Source organism: Oxyura jamaicensis, chromosome 1, assembly GCF_011077185.1.
Source record: "Oxyura jamaicensis isolate SHBP4307 breed ruddy duck chromosome 1, BPBGC_Ojam_1.0, whole genome shotgun sequence".
Taxonomy (NCBI): domain Eukaryota; kingdom Metazoa; phylum Chordata; class Aves; order Anseriformes; family Anatidae; genus Oxyura; species Oxyura jamaicensis.
The window spans coordinates 114,791,432-114,811,796 of NC_048893.1; the positions used below are offsets into that span (position 1 = coordinate 114,791,432).

The 20,365-nt window shown below is 39.8% G+C and overlaps 1 protein-coding gene across 1 annotated transcript in view; it reads left to right on the top strand.

The window, feature by feature from the left end:
* The window catches only part of LOC118160895 (amine oxidase [flavin-containing] B-like), a 50,575-nt gene extending 30,429 nt beyond the window's left edge, over window positions 1-20,146 (top strand). The window contains exons 4-15 of the mRNA XM_035315985.1: window positions 916-1,020; window positions 2,083-2,174; window positions 5,034-5,175; window positions 6,670-6,819; window positions 7,488-7,647; window positions 9,023-9,119; window positions 9,953-10,006; window positions 14,157-14,214; window positions 15,188-15,285; window positions 16,432-16,543; window positions 18,110-18,172; window positions 18,589-20,146. Of these exons, the coding sequence (XP_035171876.1) occupies window positions 916-1,020; window positions 2,083-2,174; window positions 5,034-5,175; window positions 6,670-6,819; window positions 7,488-7,647; window positions 9,023-9,119; window positions 9,953-10,006; window positions 14,157-14,214; window positions 15,188-15,285; window positions 16,432-16,543; window positions 18,110-18,172; window positions 18,589-18,744 (1,287 nt within the window). The 3' untranslated portion in view covers window positions 18,745-20,146. The remainder of the gene's footprint in view (window positions 1-915; window positions 1,021-2,082; window positions 2,175-5,033; window positions 5,176-6,669; window positions 6,820-7,487; window positions 7,648-9,022; window positions 9,120-9,952; window positions 10,007-14,156; window positions 14,215-15,187; window positions 15,286-16,431; window positions 16,544-18,109; window positions 18,173-18,588) is intronic.
* Window positions 20,147-20,365: the final 219 nt, after the last annotated feature.

Sequence of the window (20,365 nt, forward strand, 5' to 3'; positions counted from 1 at the left end):
ACCTGACTATTAAGTATATCATGATGAAATTAGGACATTCACATTGGCCAGACTGTCACTATCAGGAATATATGGCCAGAGGTGTGGTTATTGAGTGGAAGGAATAGTGATTATTAGTAGATACTACATTTTCTGTAGGGCTGGGGATGTGTATGTTAGCTGGAAGGAGTTTGTTCCAGGAAGATCTCTGAGCTATGATTTAGTGTATAATAAAGCTCATCATAGCTGCTTTAGTCTGATTTTGAAAGAAAAAAAAATAATCACTAATTGCAATTACCAATTAAGTTTTTTCATGAACATTTAGGAAAATATGTAACATATGTTTCTTGTTTTCAGGAACAAATAGCTGTTTTTTCATCTCAGTTGAGTAATACTGTTCTGTCTCATTTTTTGGTCTGATATTAGTGACAGATAATAGTGCAGGATATTAGTTTTATTGCCCAGAAGTACTCAATTTAAACGTTTCAAGATACAAGGCACTACCAGTTTTGCACACAACTGACTTAGCTGTGTGTCAAGCTTAAGTTGCACACACAGAATCCCAGAATGGCTGAGGTGGGAAGGGAGGCCACCTACTCCATCCCCTGCTCAAGCAGGGCCACGCAGAGCAGGCTGCCCAGGACCATGTCCAGGCAGCTTTTTAAGATCTCAAAGTTTACACAACTTCCCTAGATAACCTGTGACAGTGCTCCATGACCTGCATGGCACAGAAGTGCTGTCTGGTGTTCAGATGGAGCCTCCTGTGTCTCAGTGTGGGCCCACAGACATGATCTGTCAGAAGCTGTTACCTGTATTGATTAAATTTATGCTTTCTTCTAGTCAGAACTTAACCATTTGGTGTGGTTTCTCACACATAGAAACTAACAGTATGATTGTATTTTATTTTTTATGATTTTTTTTTTTTCCATTTTGTAGGGTAAGTCTTACCCCTTCAAAGGTGCATTCCCTCCTCTGTGGAATCCTTTGGCCTATCTGGACTACAACAACCTGTGGAGGACCATGGATGAAATGGGAAAGGAGGTATGCCAGGAGGAATTGCAGCTGACCGTTTCAGCTTTGTCTCTGTGTGAAGCTTATCAGTGGGGCAGAGTGAAGATGGGACTAGGATGTAGACAGGAAAAGCTGGTCTAGCTTGAACATGCCTAGCTCCTGACAAGAACAATATTAAAACATGTACTTTTGTATACACTGGTGGTCAGAGCACATGTGTAAATGGCATCCTGGCATTCTCATTCTGAAAGCCATGCTGCTAAGCCTGTCTGCAGTTCTACAGTGCTACCTTTTTTATTTTTATTTTTTATTTTTATTTCTTTTTTAATGAGCATCAGGGTTTATGCTTGTGATTTTAGCATTATGCCTGACAATTGAGTAAGCAGTATTTTAAGAGTCTAGTAGGCCTGTAAAATATGTTCTTCTCCACCCTCAATTTCAACCCAACCATTTTAGTTTGTTACCATTAGTGCATATTTTCCACTGAGCTACAAGATTTTCAAAAGAGGTGGCTGTTACTGACACAGATGAACAAGAAAGCTATAGAACAACCCAGAACCGTTCGTCAGCACTGTGCTTTATCTTTCTAGCTCTTAACTCTAAAATTATTCTCTATTCTGATATCTAAAAATACATATATGAAAAAGAACGATCCTTAAAAGCTTCTTCTGTTAAGTTCACTGTACTACCTGTCAGGAATTTGCAGGCAGAGTTATCATGTAAAGACAAGAATATGTTTGCAATGCTGCAGATACTGAGGATAAAGCAGAAGTTCTGTTCGCTGCCTCTTGTGTTAAATGTTTCTCTTTCATGCAGTCATTCAGCTTCAAATGTTAATTCTCTCCTTTTTTTTTTTTTTCCTGAACTTTTAATTTGAACCCAAAGTGGTAACTGTTTCTTATGAAAATAACACATTCAGAATGAATTATTAAAAATTAATATTAAAACACTATATCAAAGTTATTTTGACAACAGACCTAAACAACAGTCCAAACTTCCTCATTTTAACCTGAAATCAACCAGTTCACTTTGTTGCCTTTTTCTTATGCTACTCATTCTTTTGCTGATGAATACTATTTTATGTTACCTTAGATTCCTAATGAAGCCCCGTGGAAGGCTCCACATGCAGAAGAATGGGACAAAATGACTATGCAAGATTTCATAGATAAAATTTGCTGGACAAAGTAAGAAACTGTAATATGGAAGTAGATATAAAAGCTTATATTTATATACCTTAGGACTCCAAGTAGATGTTACTGCTTGGCAAACAGATATAATTACGAGTAGGATACAGCATTTTTGAAGAAATGGGATGAGAAAATACTTTTACAGTAGACCGCAACACCTATCAGCACACACAGTAGTTTCTGTTACATTTCCATAACTTTTTAGACTAATACAAAGATAAAAGGAAAATGGGTTTTGTGGGAGAGGTTACTTCTGAATACTTGGGTAATACCTTTATCTGTTACATATTACCATGTGTTTAAGTATTCAAGGAAAAATGCTCTGGCTACAGGAGGTTTTTGAATCATATTTTTGATGGAACAGCATACATTTATTCTGTAATGGACCAGCTGATTTTTCCAAAGTACTATAACGTTTGTCTTGAAATGGCAATAAATCACTCTAACATCCATTGTTCTATTGTTTAACTGCTGCACTATATACCACCCAGGGAAACTGAGAATGCTTCCTGTTTTTATGTATACATCAAAGCAATTTTTCTTTACTTGCCATTCAAGAGCAGTTTGATTGGTTTTCTTCACATTGAAGCAAAAAAAAACATGAATTCAGCCTTGCTGTAAAGCAGATTGATTTCTACAGCAACAGTGTTAGAATTTCTAAGCATCCAACACCCTGCTGCAGGGAGCAGGCACAACCTTAGTGCAAAAGCCTGATAGCACCCTCTCAGAATGACACTGCCGGCGGCATCTGGGGACATTTTTATGGCTTCAGTCAGCCTTTAGAGAGGAGCATGGGCATTGCTAATGAACAGTAGGCTCTTGTGCAAAAACATTCATTCTGGTCATTTTGCTTTCATTTGCAACAAGAGTTATTGTTGTACACAAACATTTCTCTTTTATGCCATCATCCATATTCAGTGAAACAAAATAGAAATGTATGCTGTCCACCCTGTTGGGCTTTTTAACCTCTGATTTGGTAAGGAACTACTCAGGTTAGCAGAACACTGCACACTGGTAGCTATTCAATATCCAATAGGTCACAGGACTACAGTCATACTTTTCAGACTCTCTGATGGAATAAGACTTGACATTTTACCTCAATATTGGCATAACTGTCAGCCTCCCTTAATTCCACGATGCTTTTCAGATTTCATATGTGCATCTCAGCTTGATTCGCCCAGTTTGCTCAAGATTTAGATAACGTTCTGTAGAAACTTCCCACCCTGGAAGGTAGTCATCCAGAAGGGTAATCTTCTACTATTTCCTCTCAACTAACAGACTGTACAGATTTGCTTTTGGCTAGACTTGCATGCTGGAAATGCCCTGTTGAAATCATTCTGCCATTGCTAGGTAAAACACCAGGAGAAACCGGAAAACTGAAATACTAAAAAGCAATGGGAGAAGGCAGCAGAAACAATGAAGATTTAAGCACTGCCTAGTACCTTCTGTCTATGAAATATTAATAAGTACATACACTAATTCTCCCATCTTTCAGAGCTGATCATATTTTTCAGTATGTGTTTATATAGATAAAAAATGACAAATATTTTCTGTATTATTTTTGGCTGTCAGGAATGAAGCCAGAATGCACCCATACTTTAGAAAATGGGGCAGCATTTTACTACAGCAAGGCTTTGTACATTTTTAGCAAGGACATTAGACCCTTTTTTATATGTAGAACTACAGCTGAGTTTGAAATAGTATGTTTGAGTTACGCTTTTTTTTTTTATTGGAAGTTCAAAGACTGAAAAAAGGAAGAAACAACTGGAAGTGAATTCTGGCTTTGGAAGTTATTGATTACCTGGTGCTTGGCATATGAAATACCTATAGATGCTCAGTCCCTGTAGTTCACAATGCAGTTAAGCTGAGCATCTCCTGGTCATTTTCTCCATGTCATTCTAAAATATTTCTCAGAGTGAGGACAGAGGAAGTATTTACTTTTAACAGGAAGAATATTTGCCTGAGCCTTAATTAACTTAGTGCACCTTAAAATGTTGCACAGGTTTATACAATAATTTCCAATAGAGCTGCCATTTTGTTTATTCCTGTAATGAAAGCACCAACTGGAAGACATAAAGCAGTGATTCTTCTTCAGACACAGGCCACTATCCACATTTGTGTTCATCACCACTGGGTACCAGACCACCATTTAAAATACTGAATTGTGTAGCCAAAAGCCCTTTTTTCTTTTTTTTGCCAAACTTACGCGTTAATCTGTATAAACTGCAACCTCACTTACGTCTTTCTACTTCACTTCTTTCCTTGGTATGTTCCTGCTGCAGCACCCTCCCAGAGCACAGGAGAGAGCAGTGAGGGGTGCTGACTAACCAGAGAGCTTAGATAATTAGCTTAGACAAGATGCCTAACTTTTTTTTTTTAATGACAAATGTTGAATAATCCATGTGATGTGTGCTTGAGGGACAGGTATTCAGGAAGTGCAAACAGAACAGCAGATCTTGGATATAACCCAGGAACCATGGGAGGACACATTGGTTTTGCAGTCCAGTGAAGACATGAGAGCCTGTTTCCCTTAATCCTGAGTCTGGAATGATAAGCTAATTTTGTATTAGTAGCATAAAAATGCAATAAGCTTTCATTGGTCTTTGTGTCTCCTGGAGCCCTAATTTGGCTGGTCTACAGCAGCACTTACTTAACATTTTTTTACAGGGTTCCTTGAAAAAATGTTCCATAAAAGCAATTGATATTGTTTCCTATTTCCACTGAAATCAAGGAAGCCTTTGCCCTTATCTTCAGTGGAAGAAGAGATTGCAAAAGACAGTCTCTGCCCTACTAAAGAATGAGATTGTCACCCTTTTCCAAGCTTTAAATTTGCTTATTTTCTTGACTTTGCTGCAGTGCTGCCAAGAGTTTTGCAACTCTATTTGTGAACGTGGATGTCACTTCTGAACCCCACGAGGTCTCTGCCCTCTGGTTTTTGTGGTATGTGAAGCAGTGTGGGGGGACTGCCAGGATCTTCTCAACAACCAATGGAGGGCAGGTATTGTCAGCCATCACCTTCTGTAGCTTGTGATGAGCCCATGTTTAGCTTCATTCTTCTGCTTGTTTACTTAAGTTCAGAGGGTGAATGGATACAACCATGACTTTGACCCAATAGCATATTGGTAACCAGTTTTATGCATTTACACATTAATCAAACTCTTGCTAAACTCCTGTTGAAGGCTGTTTCTGGGCTGAAGGCATTGGCCTAGGGATCAGTACATTTGTAACAGCTCCTGACTGTCTTCCTTTCGGGCTCTGGTTGGAATACATACCTTGTTTATTCATCTTTTAAACAAAACAAAGTATCATGCTTCCTTCTGGTATAAGGCTGAAGCCAGCCTTACTGAATCACAGAATCACAGAATCACAGAATTTCTAGGTTGGAAGAGACCTCAAGATCATCAAGTCCAACCTCTGACCTAACACTAACAGTCCCCACTAAACCATATCCCTAAGCTCTACATCTAAACGTCTTTTAAAGACCTCCAGGGATGGTGACTCCACCACTTCCCTGGGCAGCCCGTTCCAATGTCTAACAACCCTTTCGGTAAAGAAGTTCTTCCTAAGATCCAACCTAAAACTCCCCTGGCGCAACTTAAGCCCATTCCCCCTCGTCCTGTCACCAGGCACGTGCTTCAGAAATACTTCATGAGGATGGTAATGCTAGCTGCATCAGTGTGCAGAGCACTTCAAATCAATACTGGAATTGTAGCCTGGAGCTGGGTTCCTAAAGACACAAGCTTCCAAGGATTAAAACTGTAAAGATTTAAAAATCAGTCTGAAGAAAATGAACAACCATGCTGAAGTAGAGTATTGCTCTAAAATGACTGTAAAACTGGTACCTTGGTGCTGCTTCTGCACTTCAAAAAAGTAAAGAATCTGTTAATGGTCTTCTACTTCAGAAATGCAAATTTTAGTTAATACATGAGAAATTATTATATTTTTACCAATGTAAGTTATTTAATCACAAATAAATACCCAAAGACAAAAAAAACAAAGATTAAAAAATACAAAGATAAAAATTACAACACATAAAAATGCATAGATAAACATGCATAGATACATCAGTACTTATAGATATTTTAACTGTAAATGCAATGCATAAAATATTATTTGAATCTTCCAGTATGTTGGAGGTTATTTGAGTTTAAGTTAGGTTGGATTACATACTGCAGGATATGTCAGTGTTGCTGATGCACACAGGTCTGTGGAATCCATTTGAAGATCACATGAGAGTGTTTTTTTTCTCATGAGGTTACTGATACTTCTAGTTTTGGCTGGTGGTCAAACATGGGAAGTGCAGAAGTTCACTGAAAGAGAAAATAATGTGGAGACTTTTTCCAAGATTGCTAAACTTTCTGAAGAAATTTTGTTAACAACAGAAGAATGAAGTTTGTTTTGAACCCCAAGCAAAATATTTGTCACGATACGGACTTTGCATGCACTGCTTTGCTGATTCCTCTGTGCTGAGTCGTCATTTTCTGTCTTTCAGGAGAGAAAGTTTGTTGGAGGCTCTGGACAAATCAGTGAGAAAATAATGGAGCGCCTGGGAAGCCGAGTGAAGTTGAGGAAGCCAGTAGTCCGCATTGACCAGTCGGGTGAAAACGTCATAGTGGAAACCTTAGATCATGAATTATATGAGGTGATGAAACCTCATACATCTAGACAACCATTTGTATTGGGGCAGCTAGAAAACTTTTAGTTTTTCCTTCTTGTCTTGTCCAAAATCCTGTAAAAAATGTAGCAGGGACCAAAGTGGTTATGACAGAAGGTCACGTTTTCTGATTGTTCCTGCGTAATAGCAGTGACAGAACTTTAAAATAATATCTGAAAAGCAAAGTGTCTGTTGAAACTTGTCCTTCACTAGCATCTTTTCTTTGTATTCAGTTACCTTCAGAATTAAAGGGTTGTGGTAAGGTGAACACGATACTGTAGCTTAGTAATAAACTTCCTGTGGAAAAAAAAAATAATCAGAGTTTGCTTCCAAGTTGTAACAGAGAAGTACAGATGGAAAGGTGACCAACGAACTCATGTAACACAGAAAATCTCTCCACTGGATTTTTTCAAGTGCTGGGAAAAGAGCAGCTGCCCATCATTGGAACAGATGGCTGTTTACATAATGCTTGTTTGTTGTTTTAACAACCAGGATTTTGTGAGGGTTCAGTTTCGCAATTCTTGTGCTAAATGCCAAAATTGCTTTAGAAGATACACCCTGCAACCTCTCCAGATGTCTGCTGAAATCATTAGAGCAATATAGTTAGGTTGAAGTAGTGGAGAATGTCATTGGCTTATGTATAATTTCTTCTGCAGGGCAAATATGTGATCAGTGCCATTCCCCCAGCTCTTGGTTTGAAGATTCATTTCAACCCACCTTTGCCCCCAATGAGAAACCAGCTCATCAACCGAATCCCCATGGGCTCAGTCATCAAATGCATCGTGTACTACAAAGAAACCTTCTGGAGGAAGAAGGGTATTACGTTTTAATTAAAGGGAATAGTAGGAGTAGTAGTAGTAGTGGAATAGAGAGGGAGAAGGTACATGGTAACACAGTGGACTTTGAGTTTAGAGGATGGTGGATCTTAGAAGGAGATTCCATACACTTTCATGCCATTTTTGCCCTTCCTTCTTTGAGAAACTTGAGAGAGAGGTTTGGAAGACTGGGTGGATGGGAGAAGAAAAAGAAAGGGGTAGACATGAAGGGAGAGGGCAAGGTACAGTCATGCCTGTTGCTTAGTGCCTTGGTTGTTCTTTGTTGTCCTCTACTTTTCCTTTGGAGGTACCTGGTTATGAGATGAGTTTCTCCCACTCATACAATAATCTAAAGGTACAAAAGACTTATGATGGATAGAGGTCTTATCCCATCAGCTGTCAGCCTGCAAAACCTCTGCCTTCTGACTGTGTTGGGCAGGATTCATTTAGGTTGTCTTCCCATGGACATCTCCATCTGCACCCTTTATATGCTGAATACGTGGTTATAATGAGTCCACACCTGTTTGTCTACAAATGTCACACCCCCTTCATCTCTGTGAATGATTTTAAGAGGTCTGGATTTTGGCATATACTGGTCATTAAGTTTTGGGATGGATTGGCAAAAGGTAACTCCCATTTCCTGGTACAACCCATAGTTTGCATACTGTGCTTTGATAGCTCGGTTTTTCTTCTTTCAAGAAGAGTTTATTTTCTTCAAAATCTTCTTTTAAGAACAATTGCGTTTTCAAAACAATTTACAAATATCTCTTCCTTTGTCTGACATAAATGTCACATATGGAAACAATTGTGCTGGAGGCACTTGAACATCTTCAGTATCTGAGAACAATCTGTTTCTGTGCAATTTCTGTACAATCTTGCTAACTGGATTGGAGTTCATTTTTGTATTGTGAATTCAACAATAGATTCCTTTACTGTCTTTCTGCTTTACAGAAGACAGAAGCTTTTCTGTTTCAAAAAGATTGCTAATTGTCAGCACATCTCAGATGCAAACTTCGTCTTCAAGATAGGATCTAACACTTCTGTGAGCCAATATGAGCTGCCTTGCAGATCAGTGAGGGATACGTGCTAATTTTTGCCACCTGATGAGGATCACTTTCCTTGTTTGTTTTGTTTTGTTTTGTTTCTTTCACCTTTCTTTCATTTTCATATCTCCTTATATTAGAATCACAGAGTCAGAGAACGATATGGATTGGGAGGGACTTCTGGATTTCATCTAGTCCAATGCCTTGCTCAAAGCAGGGTACCTTTAGATCAGGTTGTTTAGGGCATTTTCCAGTCAAATTTTGAATATTTCACAGCTCGCACATGCGTCTGAATACACGGATCCTAACTTCTTTTCCTCCTTGTGCTTACAGGGTATTGTGGTACCATGATGATTGAAGATGAGGATGCTGCAATTGGTTTAACACTTGATGATACTAAGCCTGATGGTAGCTTTCCTGCCATAATAGGGTAAGGGAAAAGATATCTACTTAATGCCTCTTTATTTTGTCTTAGAGGCAACCACTGAAGCAGAAAACCTGATACTTTTGAAGGGAAATCCTTTAATAAAATACACTCCACAGACCATGTGGATCGCTTACAACTCAAAATATTCTGATAGTTAAAGGGTAGTTTCTCAGTGTATAGTGAATATTTTTATGGGGTTTTCTTTCCAAAAAATCCTCACTATGATTTAGTAGGAAATTTTAAATGATGAAATTCTATTGTTTCTTCTCTTTTTCTGCCTGTCATATTTTGCCTTGTCATGTGGCAAAGTATAAAAATGGAGAAGCAGAAAGAAAGGAGAAGTAAAAAAGGGGGTTAATGCACAAACTTAAAGCTTTCTTTAATATTTTGCCTCCCCAAAACTTCAAATTCTTTCATTTTTTATTTTTTTTTCCCTAGCATTACATTATTTTTATTTAAAAACTTCTTGATCAGTCTTAAAAAGTTTTTAATTTCCAGGTCAATCCCAGCAGTCAATTCCAGGTTTAACCTTTTGTTATTATATGCCTGCACACACTGCTGCTGCTGTATAAAATTTAGGTCACTGGGACCTAGTAATTTAGCTCATACAAATGAGCTCTGAACTTCAGAGTGGTTTATTCCACAGTGAGTTTTTTCCATAGTGAGTATAGCATAAAATGTTACACAATAAGATGAAATGGATATTTTGGATAGCGACCCAAATGCTAGTATAATGATCACATCATCTCATCAAAAGGTTTTGGCATTTTAAATAATGCAGGAAACATAGTAACATAATGGAAACAAATTGTTTTGTGGTCTTCCTTTTTTTATAGTTTCATTCTTGCTCGGAAGTGTAGAAGACTGACAAATCTCACAAAAGAAGAAAGGTGAGTACAGATGATAGAGATTTTAAGAGACTCAGAGTCAGACTTCTCTTATAAACAACCAGAGCAGGAAAAAGTGCCCTAATCTGAAGGAAGCTGTAACCTTGTGACTGTAGGTGGATGTGTCACGTTAAGGAAGTAGTCCTCTTATTTGTGGTGGTTTTTTTATTATTATTATTATTTTGAGAACTCTGTGAGGTCTTCATCCAAACTGGCAGCAGATGTGGCAGCCAGTCCTTGCCCTGTAGAAACTCCTCTGGACCTGGTTATCAATCTCCTTCAGGGCTGCTCTACTTACGTGACTCCAACAGATGAACTGCCCTAAGCTGCTGACTATAGACGTAGTGTAGATATCCTGCTGCCCTCACTGGGAAGGGTCCAGAGTAGGCTCATCCCCTACTGCTGCCCCTCTGGCTTACTGCAACTGCACTGAGCAATTTCAAAGCTTGTTAGAAGGGTTGGGTTTGTCCACCGTGCTTGATTTTGCTAGCCACCCTGGTGGGTCATTTCAGCATCTGTAACTTAGTGCAACCCTTGCACTGCTGTAGATCATGTGAACAAGATCTCAGTATCATGAAGGGTTCATAAAGCTGCTTCTAGCTCTCCATTCTCAGCTGCAGAAAAAAAAAATGCCTATCAGGCACAGGTGAAGTGTTTTTTTTTTACTGTCTTGTTAAAACAAATCTGTGCATACAGTACTCCTCTTCTGTCTATTATTAAATTAGAATTTACAAAGTAATGAGTGTTTTTTTTTTTCCATCACACGGTTTCACAGTATCTGATCAAATTAAAAGCTACACATAGAGTATGGATGTGAGAAGAGCCTTATTTTGACACGGAAATAAATGCATTTGTATTTCAAGCATGCCACAAGGAATACTGTGTCCAAGTAAACATTTTTACGGTAATAGCCAGCCTAACTAGAGAAGATGAAGTCATCTCAGATTAGCTTTGCAGGTAGTCTAGCAGTCTGTGGATAATGGGTCTAGATGGGGCTGTTAATATCCCAGGCTTTTGAATTGACAGCCAGGTACCACAGAGGTCCCTTAATTTTGGCAGGAATGGACAAGCACTCAGGCTTTGAAATAGACCCCCAGCAGGTGACTGATGATAAAAGCAGTGTAGGTATTCTGAAATCCAGCATGCCTCACATTTTAAGCCATCATAAACACCAAATGGCATCTTACACTGTGTGTCAACATACGAGATATTACTGAGCATTTGCAGTACTTGAGAACAGCTTCTATTTCTGTGAAATGGAGGGCTGTCCTAGCTATTTGTGAGGCACCATTGAAGAAAGGCTACTCTTCCCTGGTCATTAAAAGCGTTAGCATGACCATCTGATCACTGCTGCCTATGGTCAAGCTTTAAACAAAAGGATTTAGAACTCTTGTCTTTTGTGCAATAAATCTTAGAATAGGAAGGACTTTGTTTTGTTAAAGAATGGTCGTGAAATGTGCGAGGGTTGGTAGATGCACCCTGGTGACAGGGCTGGGGGTGCCTCTCTGACCCCTGCAATCCTGGTCACAGTCAGACAAGGCAGGAGCCTCCTGGACTGTAGCTCCTCCCCAGCACACCAGCACAAGGCTTCTTCACTGGAAACCAAGTTCCGGGAGAAGGCAGAGTGCGAAGCTGAGTCTCCTCCCACTGTACGGTCAGGAAGCAAATGGTTTGTGTCATTTAGATGGGGGCTATGGTGTTTGCAAGGAGAGACTGCAGGAGCAAGGTTGGCTAGCTGCCTTCCTGAGACAGTGCTCCTCTATCAGCAATAGCTGGGCTCTCCCTTTATCATGGCATGGACAACAGGGTAAGGTTTTCAGGACCGCATATGAGGAGTTGGATGTAGAGTCCATGGCAGCTATTTTAGTTCATGGCTGAACAGCAGTGGTGGGAGGGGATGGGAACTGCTTTACAGCTTAAGCCAGATCCAAAGGAGTGAAGCCCACCACTGCCTTCCAGCTGGTGTTCCCAGGCCAGGTGCCAATGAGTAATTACAGTGTTTAAATTGTGCCCTACCTTTCGCAACTGAGCAACAAAGGCATACACAGCCTTGGCATGAAAGAACAGGGAGGAGAGATGAGTGCCTGCATGTGCACTTCATCTTTACTGCAGGGAGGAAGCACTGGGCACGGTGTCGGTCTCAACAGGATCCTACCTTGGTAGCTCCAGGCATAACATTCCTCCTATTTAGTGCTGGTGGCAATTTCACAGCTGAGTTCAAGGCCCAGAAATAAGGATTTTACTTGCTGCATATTCCATATGTTCCATACAGGCATTAGCCATAAATTTATAAATAAGAATTTATTTAAACTGCTCTGAAACAAAAGGTGCAGATGGTGCAGAGAGGCCAGGGCATTTGCAAGGATTGCTTCTATGAGGGGGGATGTCCTCAGTGAAGGATTATCGTTGGTACAGTTTAGTCCTTTGGAAACTGCTTTTCCATGTGCATTATTTTTTTCTTTCAAGTAATACCTTGTTATTGAAAAATAATTCCTTCCAGGGTTGAAGTTTGTTTGTAGTCTAGAGATGCCCTTGACCTGAAACTTAGCATTTTATTTTACGTGCCTATCTTTAACTTTATGTGTATTTGCAACACAGTTGGCAAACAGCAGCGAGCTTGCCGTGTCTTGGAGCCCTGCAGGTGCCCATACATGCAAATCCATACCTGCCTTTGCTGTGCCATTTCCAGGCTCCCTAGAGGGTCTGCAACCCACATATGGAAAAGGGGTAGGGCACAGGCAGGCCTGGAGGGGTGCTCCTCATCCCTGTTGTGGTGCTGGGAGGAGCAGAAGCAGATGGGTCCCAAGGTGATGCTCGCTTTACCATGAAGCCCTGTGGTGTTACTGAGCTGCCTTGAAAGCAGTAGCTGGTGGGTGTTTGCGAGGGGCAGGGGACTTTGCTGTTAAAATGGTTTCATTTGGTTCAGATGCTCTGAGGAGCTGGTAGTCTGCAGGGCAAGGTGGTCTCTTCACTTAGGGAGAGAGACAGAGATGGAGGAAATGAGCCCTTCCATTATGGCTGTTGTTGGATCCCTGCCACCCCCTGACTGCAGAGGGATGTTCGTAGTTAGATCCCACAGCTCTCTGAGCCCCCTAGCCGATCTCTGTGTCACCACACATTTCTGCTTCTGTCCTGGGGCTTCAGGAAGGGCATGCTTCCCTTCACCACTGCTGCTGGGCCTGTCACCTACCAGCAGCAGCACCATGCCAGGCCCACAGCTCTTCCCAAACAGTAGCAGCTTCCTTGTTTGCTGCTCCAGCCCCAGCCTGCACAGAAGGACACTTTCATCAAGGGCCTTCAGACCTTCCTGTTCTCCTTCTCATCCTCTTTCCATAGTGTTCTTTGAGTTCAGCTGTTTGTGGGTATAACTGGGCTACGTTGTAGGGCAGTGCCAATATGGTTTCCTCGTAGGATTATAGAGCTGGAAGGGTGCCCTATGCAGAGCTGGGACTGCTGTACTGCTGTCTCTCGTGCCCAACATGACCCTCTGTAGAGGACAGAATTTGCTTCCAGAAGTAAACCAAGTAAATGTCTTCCCAGCATTGTGTTTGTGTGTTTGTTTGCTTTTCATAATTGTTAATCATTATTTCATCTTGATCATTTTCTGTTTGGGAATTGGTGCAGTACAGCTAACAGTAAGACCCAAAAGCTTGTAAGAACAAACTTAATTGCACTTGGGGCTTACTACAGCATGAAGTATATTCATGGATTTATAGACCCATAAACTAAAACAGGAGGAGATTTTATTGATACAGAAATAAAGTACTGATTCTCTGAGAGCCTCAGGCTATCAATACCTGCATCTTTGTAGGAACAAATTATAATTTAGACTATGTACCAAGACAAAAAAAAAAGAGTGCGATGTCTTCCTTATTTTCCTGACAGCTTAGAGAATCTTTGTGTAGTGTATGAATTTGGTCTGCTAGAGGTGTCTTAAAGGAACTGCTTGCATAACTGCTGGTGAGAGTGGCACTTAGGCAGCACAGAAGTTTGAGTGAAAGACCTCTGAAGTCATCTGCTCTAGAGTCTGAACAATTAGATCCCCAAAAGCTGGAACCTCAAGTCTGAGCAGATACTAATGCTTGTTCTCTTGAAACTGAAACATTAGAAGCAGTGTCTTACACATTGGTCTTCTGTTGCTTTTCTCTTGCAGGAAGACAAGGCTGTGTGAGCTCTATGCAAAGGTTCTGGGATCAGAGGAAGCTTTACATGTAAGCACACAATCTAAACGACGATGTCTCTAATCAGTTGTGTTACAATGGGGAAGGGGAGAAAGAAACTGGAATGCAGCAGTGCTCTGGCACAGCGCTATGTAGCATTTTGCTGCAGGAGTGCATGCTGCTCTCTGTGGAGGAGTGGAGAGAACATTACAGCAAGTCTTGCATTGTATTTGACAGTGAAGATAAGAATGGGCTTATGAAACAGTTTAAAAGGCAAATCTATCCTCATTCTCTGCCTTGATGAGGGTGGCGTTCATTGTGGTTACCACCATAAATCTCAACTGTTTTGAAATTCCCTCGTAGTCCATATTGAGCAAAATGTTTCTTCTCTCTTACTAGTTGCTAAGATCCATTGCTGCATCTGTTTTTCTTTTTGCTTTTCCCTCATCTTCTCTTCCCTTTAATGGTAAATAACTGATAGGATTTGTGTGAACTCACACTTAGTTTGTGTGATTGAAGTCCTATATCCTTTAAGGGAAATTCTATGTGAGTTAAATGTTGTAGACACCAATCTCAAGATTGCATCATTTTAAACACAATTATACCGTACACAGAAGCATCCAAGTATCACATCACATTTTTTAACAGTATGTGTTTGTATCCAGTGTACATGTTACAAGTATTACACCTGTTTACAGCAGAGGTTAATTTTTCTTTACATGGCCCAAAGCATAAATTTGTGCTCAAAGTGTAAATTTACATTGACAGATTAAGAGGATTATGTTCTACAGTGCCTAGATTAGCTTTAAAAAAAAAAAAAATCAGCAAGCAGTGTCTAAAATTAAGGTTTATTTTATTGTTTCTGATCCATGCTGCATTAAGAGACTTGTTAAATGTGCTCATTATGTCAGGCATTGTCATGCAACAAATCATAAGCTATTCTTCACCGCTGTCTCCTCAGTTCTTTTATGAGCTTCCTCAGGACTTTGTCCTTTCCTTGAGTGAATTAATGTGTGTTTTACAGCCAGTACATTATGAAGAGAAGAACTGGTGTGAAGAGCAGTATTCTGGAGGATGCTACACAGCCTACTTCCCACCTGGCATAATGACTCAGTATGGAAGGTACCGTGTCTATTTATAGTGGACTTCAGAGCAGCAAGATAAGACCAAGTTAATAAATAATCTCAGAAAGGGTCATAAATCCTCTGTCATTCTGTTGGCTTTATACCTTTGAGATTGCTAGAGAATATTTTAAACAGATATTATAACCTTCCACTTGTCTCAGTTGGGCTTTATGATGGATGAGTACAGTATCATTAGAGTTCTTTTTTTTTTTTTTTTTTTTTTTTCCCTTTTTGTTATTTCGTGAATACAACTTAGTAGGCTTTTGGAAAGGAACTGGGAAGTTTTCACAATCTGTTTACAAAACAACCTTTGGGTATTTGAGATCAGTGTTACCATTTCCAGCACATCTTTAACTGGTGTTTTGTAAATACTGGTGGAGAGTTAATTCCTGTCAACAATGACAGTCAAGTGATTTCTTTGGGCTGTTCTTTTAGCAGACAAGGCTTAATACAGCAATCAGAGCACCATTGTTTACAGTCCTCTCAGGCATAATTTTTTGCATGGAAATAAGATTTACCAAGAAGAAAAAGGCTTACTGCTCAGACCAGTGATTGGCTTTCAGATACGTACTTTGTAATGCCTACTTGAAATATAAGTTTTCACAATTTAAAAAGAATTTAGATCAATAAAACAGCTGTAATGAAGAATGTATGGAGGCCTTAGTTTTTAATGTAATTTTACTGACACTAATTGTGAATGCTGGAAAAAAAAAAGGCATAAAAATTATTTTATTTTGGTTGTTGCTTAGATATTATGGGGACATATTTTAGAATGTTTCACTGTGAACTGTGAAGAACCAGTAACACCTCACACCAGTATTTAAGACATTGGCTAAAATCAAAAGATACAAATAGTCTAATCTCAAACTAATTTCATTTACCCTTACATGAACATTAAATTCACATCCAGAAATAGCACTACAAGAACTGCAGTGTAAACATTTAGAAAATACTAACACTCTTGCATTTACTGTAAGAAATGCATTGCAATGCAGACTACCTACCCATCCATCTCAGCTCATCCAAAGTTAATATCTTTAAGTACCTGTTGTTATTTTAAAAACTTCTATTCCAGCGTTCACCCAAGGATTTCATTTTCTTTCCTGATATGGCTGACATGACTTATTGCTTGTTCCCCCTTAAGGATTCTTCGGCAGCCCATCGGCAGGATCTACTTTGCTGGCACAGAGACAGCCACAGAGTGGAGTGGATACATGGAGGGGGCCATACAGGCTGGAGAAAGAGCAGCCAGAGAGGTACAGGCAGAAACCCAAAGCAGGCAACACTGTCAAATACCCAATTTAAAATGGAAGATCTGGTTGGAGGCAAAATGGGACTTGAATGTTGACATCCTCAGGCATTCTGAAAAAGGGTGAAGGGCGAAGGCCCTTAGGCTTTGAATGCTTAGGAAGGACTCTGTCTGTTTGATCAAACCCCATTCTGTTTCCAGAAACAAAATCCTTTTTTCTTCTTCAACAGAAATCCAAGATTCTCATCTAGTCATCTTTCCCTCAGATGGGCACTTCATGTTAGTAATCATACTGAGAGATCATGGCTGTTAGCCTCACTGGGAACAGCTCAGTTCTGCAGGTCTGCAGACCAAGTCAGTCCTTTCCTCAGCTGTTTCCAACATCACCATTTATGTAATGATACACCGTCAATATAGACCTACATATAGTCCTTAAAAAAGAATTTTAATACTTCACTTCTGAGAAAAAGCCAATTCCTCAAATATTTTAATGAACATTAGGTTTGTAGAACAGCAAAAGGAATTTCATCTTTGTTTTATGAGGTGAAGGAAACCTTATGGCTAAAAAGTACAGTCAAGACAGGGATCATCTGTCCCTAAACTGTCCCATTTGTGAAGGTTATAGCTGTTCTTGGAAAAAACTGTTTTTGATAACCTCCAGAGGTAGTGCTTTGTGACCACCCTAATGTAAGAATATACATTGCAGCACAACCTCCGTGGATGTCAGCAGGGAATTTGGCAAGTGAGCTTGACTAGTAAAAATATGATGTCTTTCTTTCCCTCATTTGCTAGTGGAGGGAAAATATGTGTAAAATCCAGTACAGGAACATTTCTCACTCTCTTTTATTGAAAAGTTGATGGTGTTCCTGAATCTTGTCTAGAATAAAAGCCCATCACAAAAGATGGCAGATCTTTTTAAATCTTCAAGTGGAATAGGAAAAACTTTTATATCACCACCTCCGTTTCATTTTACTGTAGAAGAAATTCATCTTTCTATCTTCCATTACTGTAATTTCAGATAATTTGCTTTCCCACTCATCTCTGGTGTGTTTGATACTATGTATGGTTAGTTTTCCATTGCGAAGGTTCCCCTTCTAATCTTGTTTTTCTCTGGCTGAAAACAGTGGTCTGTCATTATGCACAGGATTCTGTTTCTCGTCCTACGTCATGTTAAAATTTGCAAACAAACCACTTCTGGCTATACTGGTTGCACTTGTAGCTGGTTTATGCACACCTCACTTTGCCATGAGTGGATACTTAACTCTTAGTTGTATTCATATTACCCTATTCACATGAGACTAGTCAAATTCTGATATCACATGGAACAACTAAACAGAGAGCTTTTTCTGTTACTGTTTCTATTTTCTACTATGACCAGTGTCTTATTAAATATCAACTCTCCCTGGAAATGTGTTGTACAAAGATTGCATTTTCTTTAAAATTTGGATACACAAAGATTTATATGCTGAATTGTTATCTTAATTATGCTATTTTAAAATAAAAAATTGAAAACAAGGCCTTTTCCCTTTCAAAAAGTGAGTGGTGCTTACTAGAAAATTTTGCTTATTTTCAGATACTGTTTGCTATGAGGAAAATTCCAGAAAGTGAAATTTGGAAGCCAGAACCTGAATCGGTTGTAAGTTTTTCTGTTAAGTGGATTACTATATTTTCTTTGGTGTTGTTGATGAGTTAAATTTATGTTTTGTTTTGTTTTGTTTTGTTTTTTCAATTCTTTAAACTACAATAACCTTTTTCTTACGTAGCAAAACTATCCATCCCTAAACAGGAACATAACAGAAACTAAGAGAGGGTACCCATGTGACAGCTCTGTAACATGGGATTGGAAAGAATTGCACTTTTAAATTAGGCTATGAATCCTTTTCATGTGACTCTTCCTATTCCTTTTAACTGAATAGAAAACTTTGATGCCCTGTACTTCTTGGTGTCAAGAACTGCTTCAACCCAGTTCTTTCTCTGCTCAAGAATCTTTTGATTAACATCCTACCTCTCACTGTGGAGATGTTACGTTGGTAATGCATTCTCTCTCCACAGGATGTTCCAGCTTTGCCCATCACTACAACCTTTTGGGAGAGGAACTTGCCATCTGTGCCAGGACTGCTAAAGCTGATTGGATTTTCCACTGCATTCACCTCTGTGGCTGTGGCAGGGTTACTTGCCTACAAAAAAGGACTTCTGGTTCGAAACTGAAAAAGGTGCCAACACAAAACCTCACAGTTTTGTTTTTCTCGGAGGTTCTTTTGGCATGTACTTCCCTATCTCCAAAAACAGATCAGGACTGGGGAAGAGGAGAAAACAGTAGAGAGAAGACACTAGAGGAGAGATAAGTGGAGATCCATATTCAAAAAGAGCCCTTTGAATCCAGGCCTCCTTCTAGCAGTAACTTTTTTTATTGTTGAATTTCTAGGAAATCTTGCCAAGAATTATCACTTTGAGATTTTTATGCAGATTTCAGAACACAGGTGACAAAATGCCTTGATGAAGCCTGTTTTGATGAGTTTTCCAGTGTTTTTTACACTTGTGAACCAGGCCCTGAACTCCAAGTCTTCTTGGCACTTCATCCCTAGCTAGAAACAAAGCATTTCTGCCCTCCTGTGTGACTGAGAAAAGAAATCCTTAATTTAAAGTGTAATTGATTAGTTCATGCAAATTGCTGCTAAGGACCTTTTTAATGATTTCTTTTTCTCCCAGATGTCCAGAGCCCAGGCAGCACTTAAAGGTCAAGTCAGGCTCCCATCTGAAATGGCCATAGGTTGTTAGTATTTCCAATGGCATATTTGTCATTGCAAGTCACATTTGTCATTTGTCAGTGAGTCAAAAGACAATGTTTTTACTGCCTCTGACAAAGGAGTTGCAATTCAGGCTCCCTAGCTGTGTTCACACTGCCTGGAATGGCAGAGCTCATGTGTCTGAGTCTGTCCCTGTAAGGGATCAGGTCTTCTCTGCCAGTAGGCTCCAGAGAACAGCCAATGTAGAGCAGCGTGGCTGGTCAGGCTGTTGGGCCTGAGTGTGAACTGAGAACTTTGTGTAAATGTGATGATACAGATAAAGCCTTCTGAACTTTTGTCACCTTGTCTGACATCTCTTCTCCTCCAGGATCCCCCTGTAGATCCCTAAAGGGAGCTGCAAGATAGCAAGTGAACAAATTAACCTCTGCTCACCCCAGGAAGCTGCAGATCTGTCCACACAAACTGCTTTACCCCATTTTCTTATCTTCTTCCTTTCTTTCATCTGCTTACATTTATACTTTGAACACCTTGAGGGTGTCTGTTGCCTAGTAGGGCACAACAGGCTTGGAAATGTACCTTTAGCATAGTAAATAATACCTTTATCTGTCTCTCAACGCTTGCTTCATGCTGAACACAGCTCAGCTGATTCAGAGCTCCAGTCTCTCCTAACAACCGTATTGATGTGATTAGCACTTCCACTTCTGCCTGCTGTGTGGTGTTGTACTGACTGTGCACTTTTGGTAACTAATCAGGGATCTTAATGATGAAGAGATCAAAGGTAACCAGGGAAAGGAGAATCACATACGAGTGCTTTTGCCCTCCCTAGGTTGGTACCTTTCAAACAACGTTAACCAGAAAAAAAAGGAGGGAGGAAGAGGGCAGAGGGCAGAAACATACACACACACGAAAACAGCAGCCAAAAAAAAAACAACCAAACAAAACAAAACACCACCAAACCACCCATACCATAGGTGCCCAGCTGTCAACTAGGTATTTCTGCTGTTTAACATCTTTGCAGCACAAAAAAAAGTCACAGGTATAACTGGGAACAGGATGAGGCCCAGTGCACGTGGTGTGAGGAA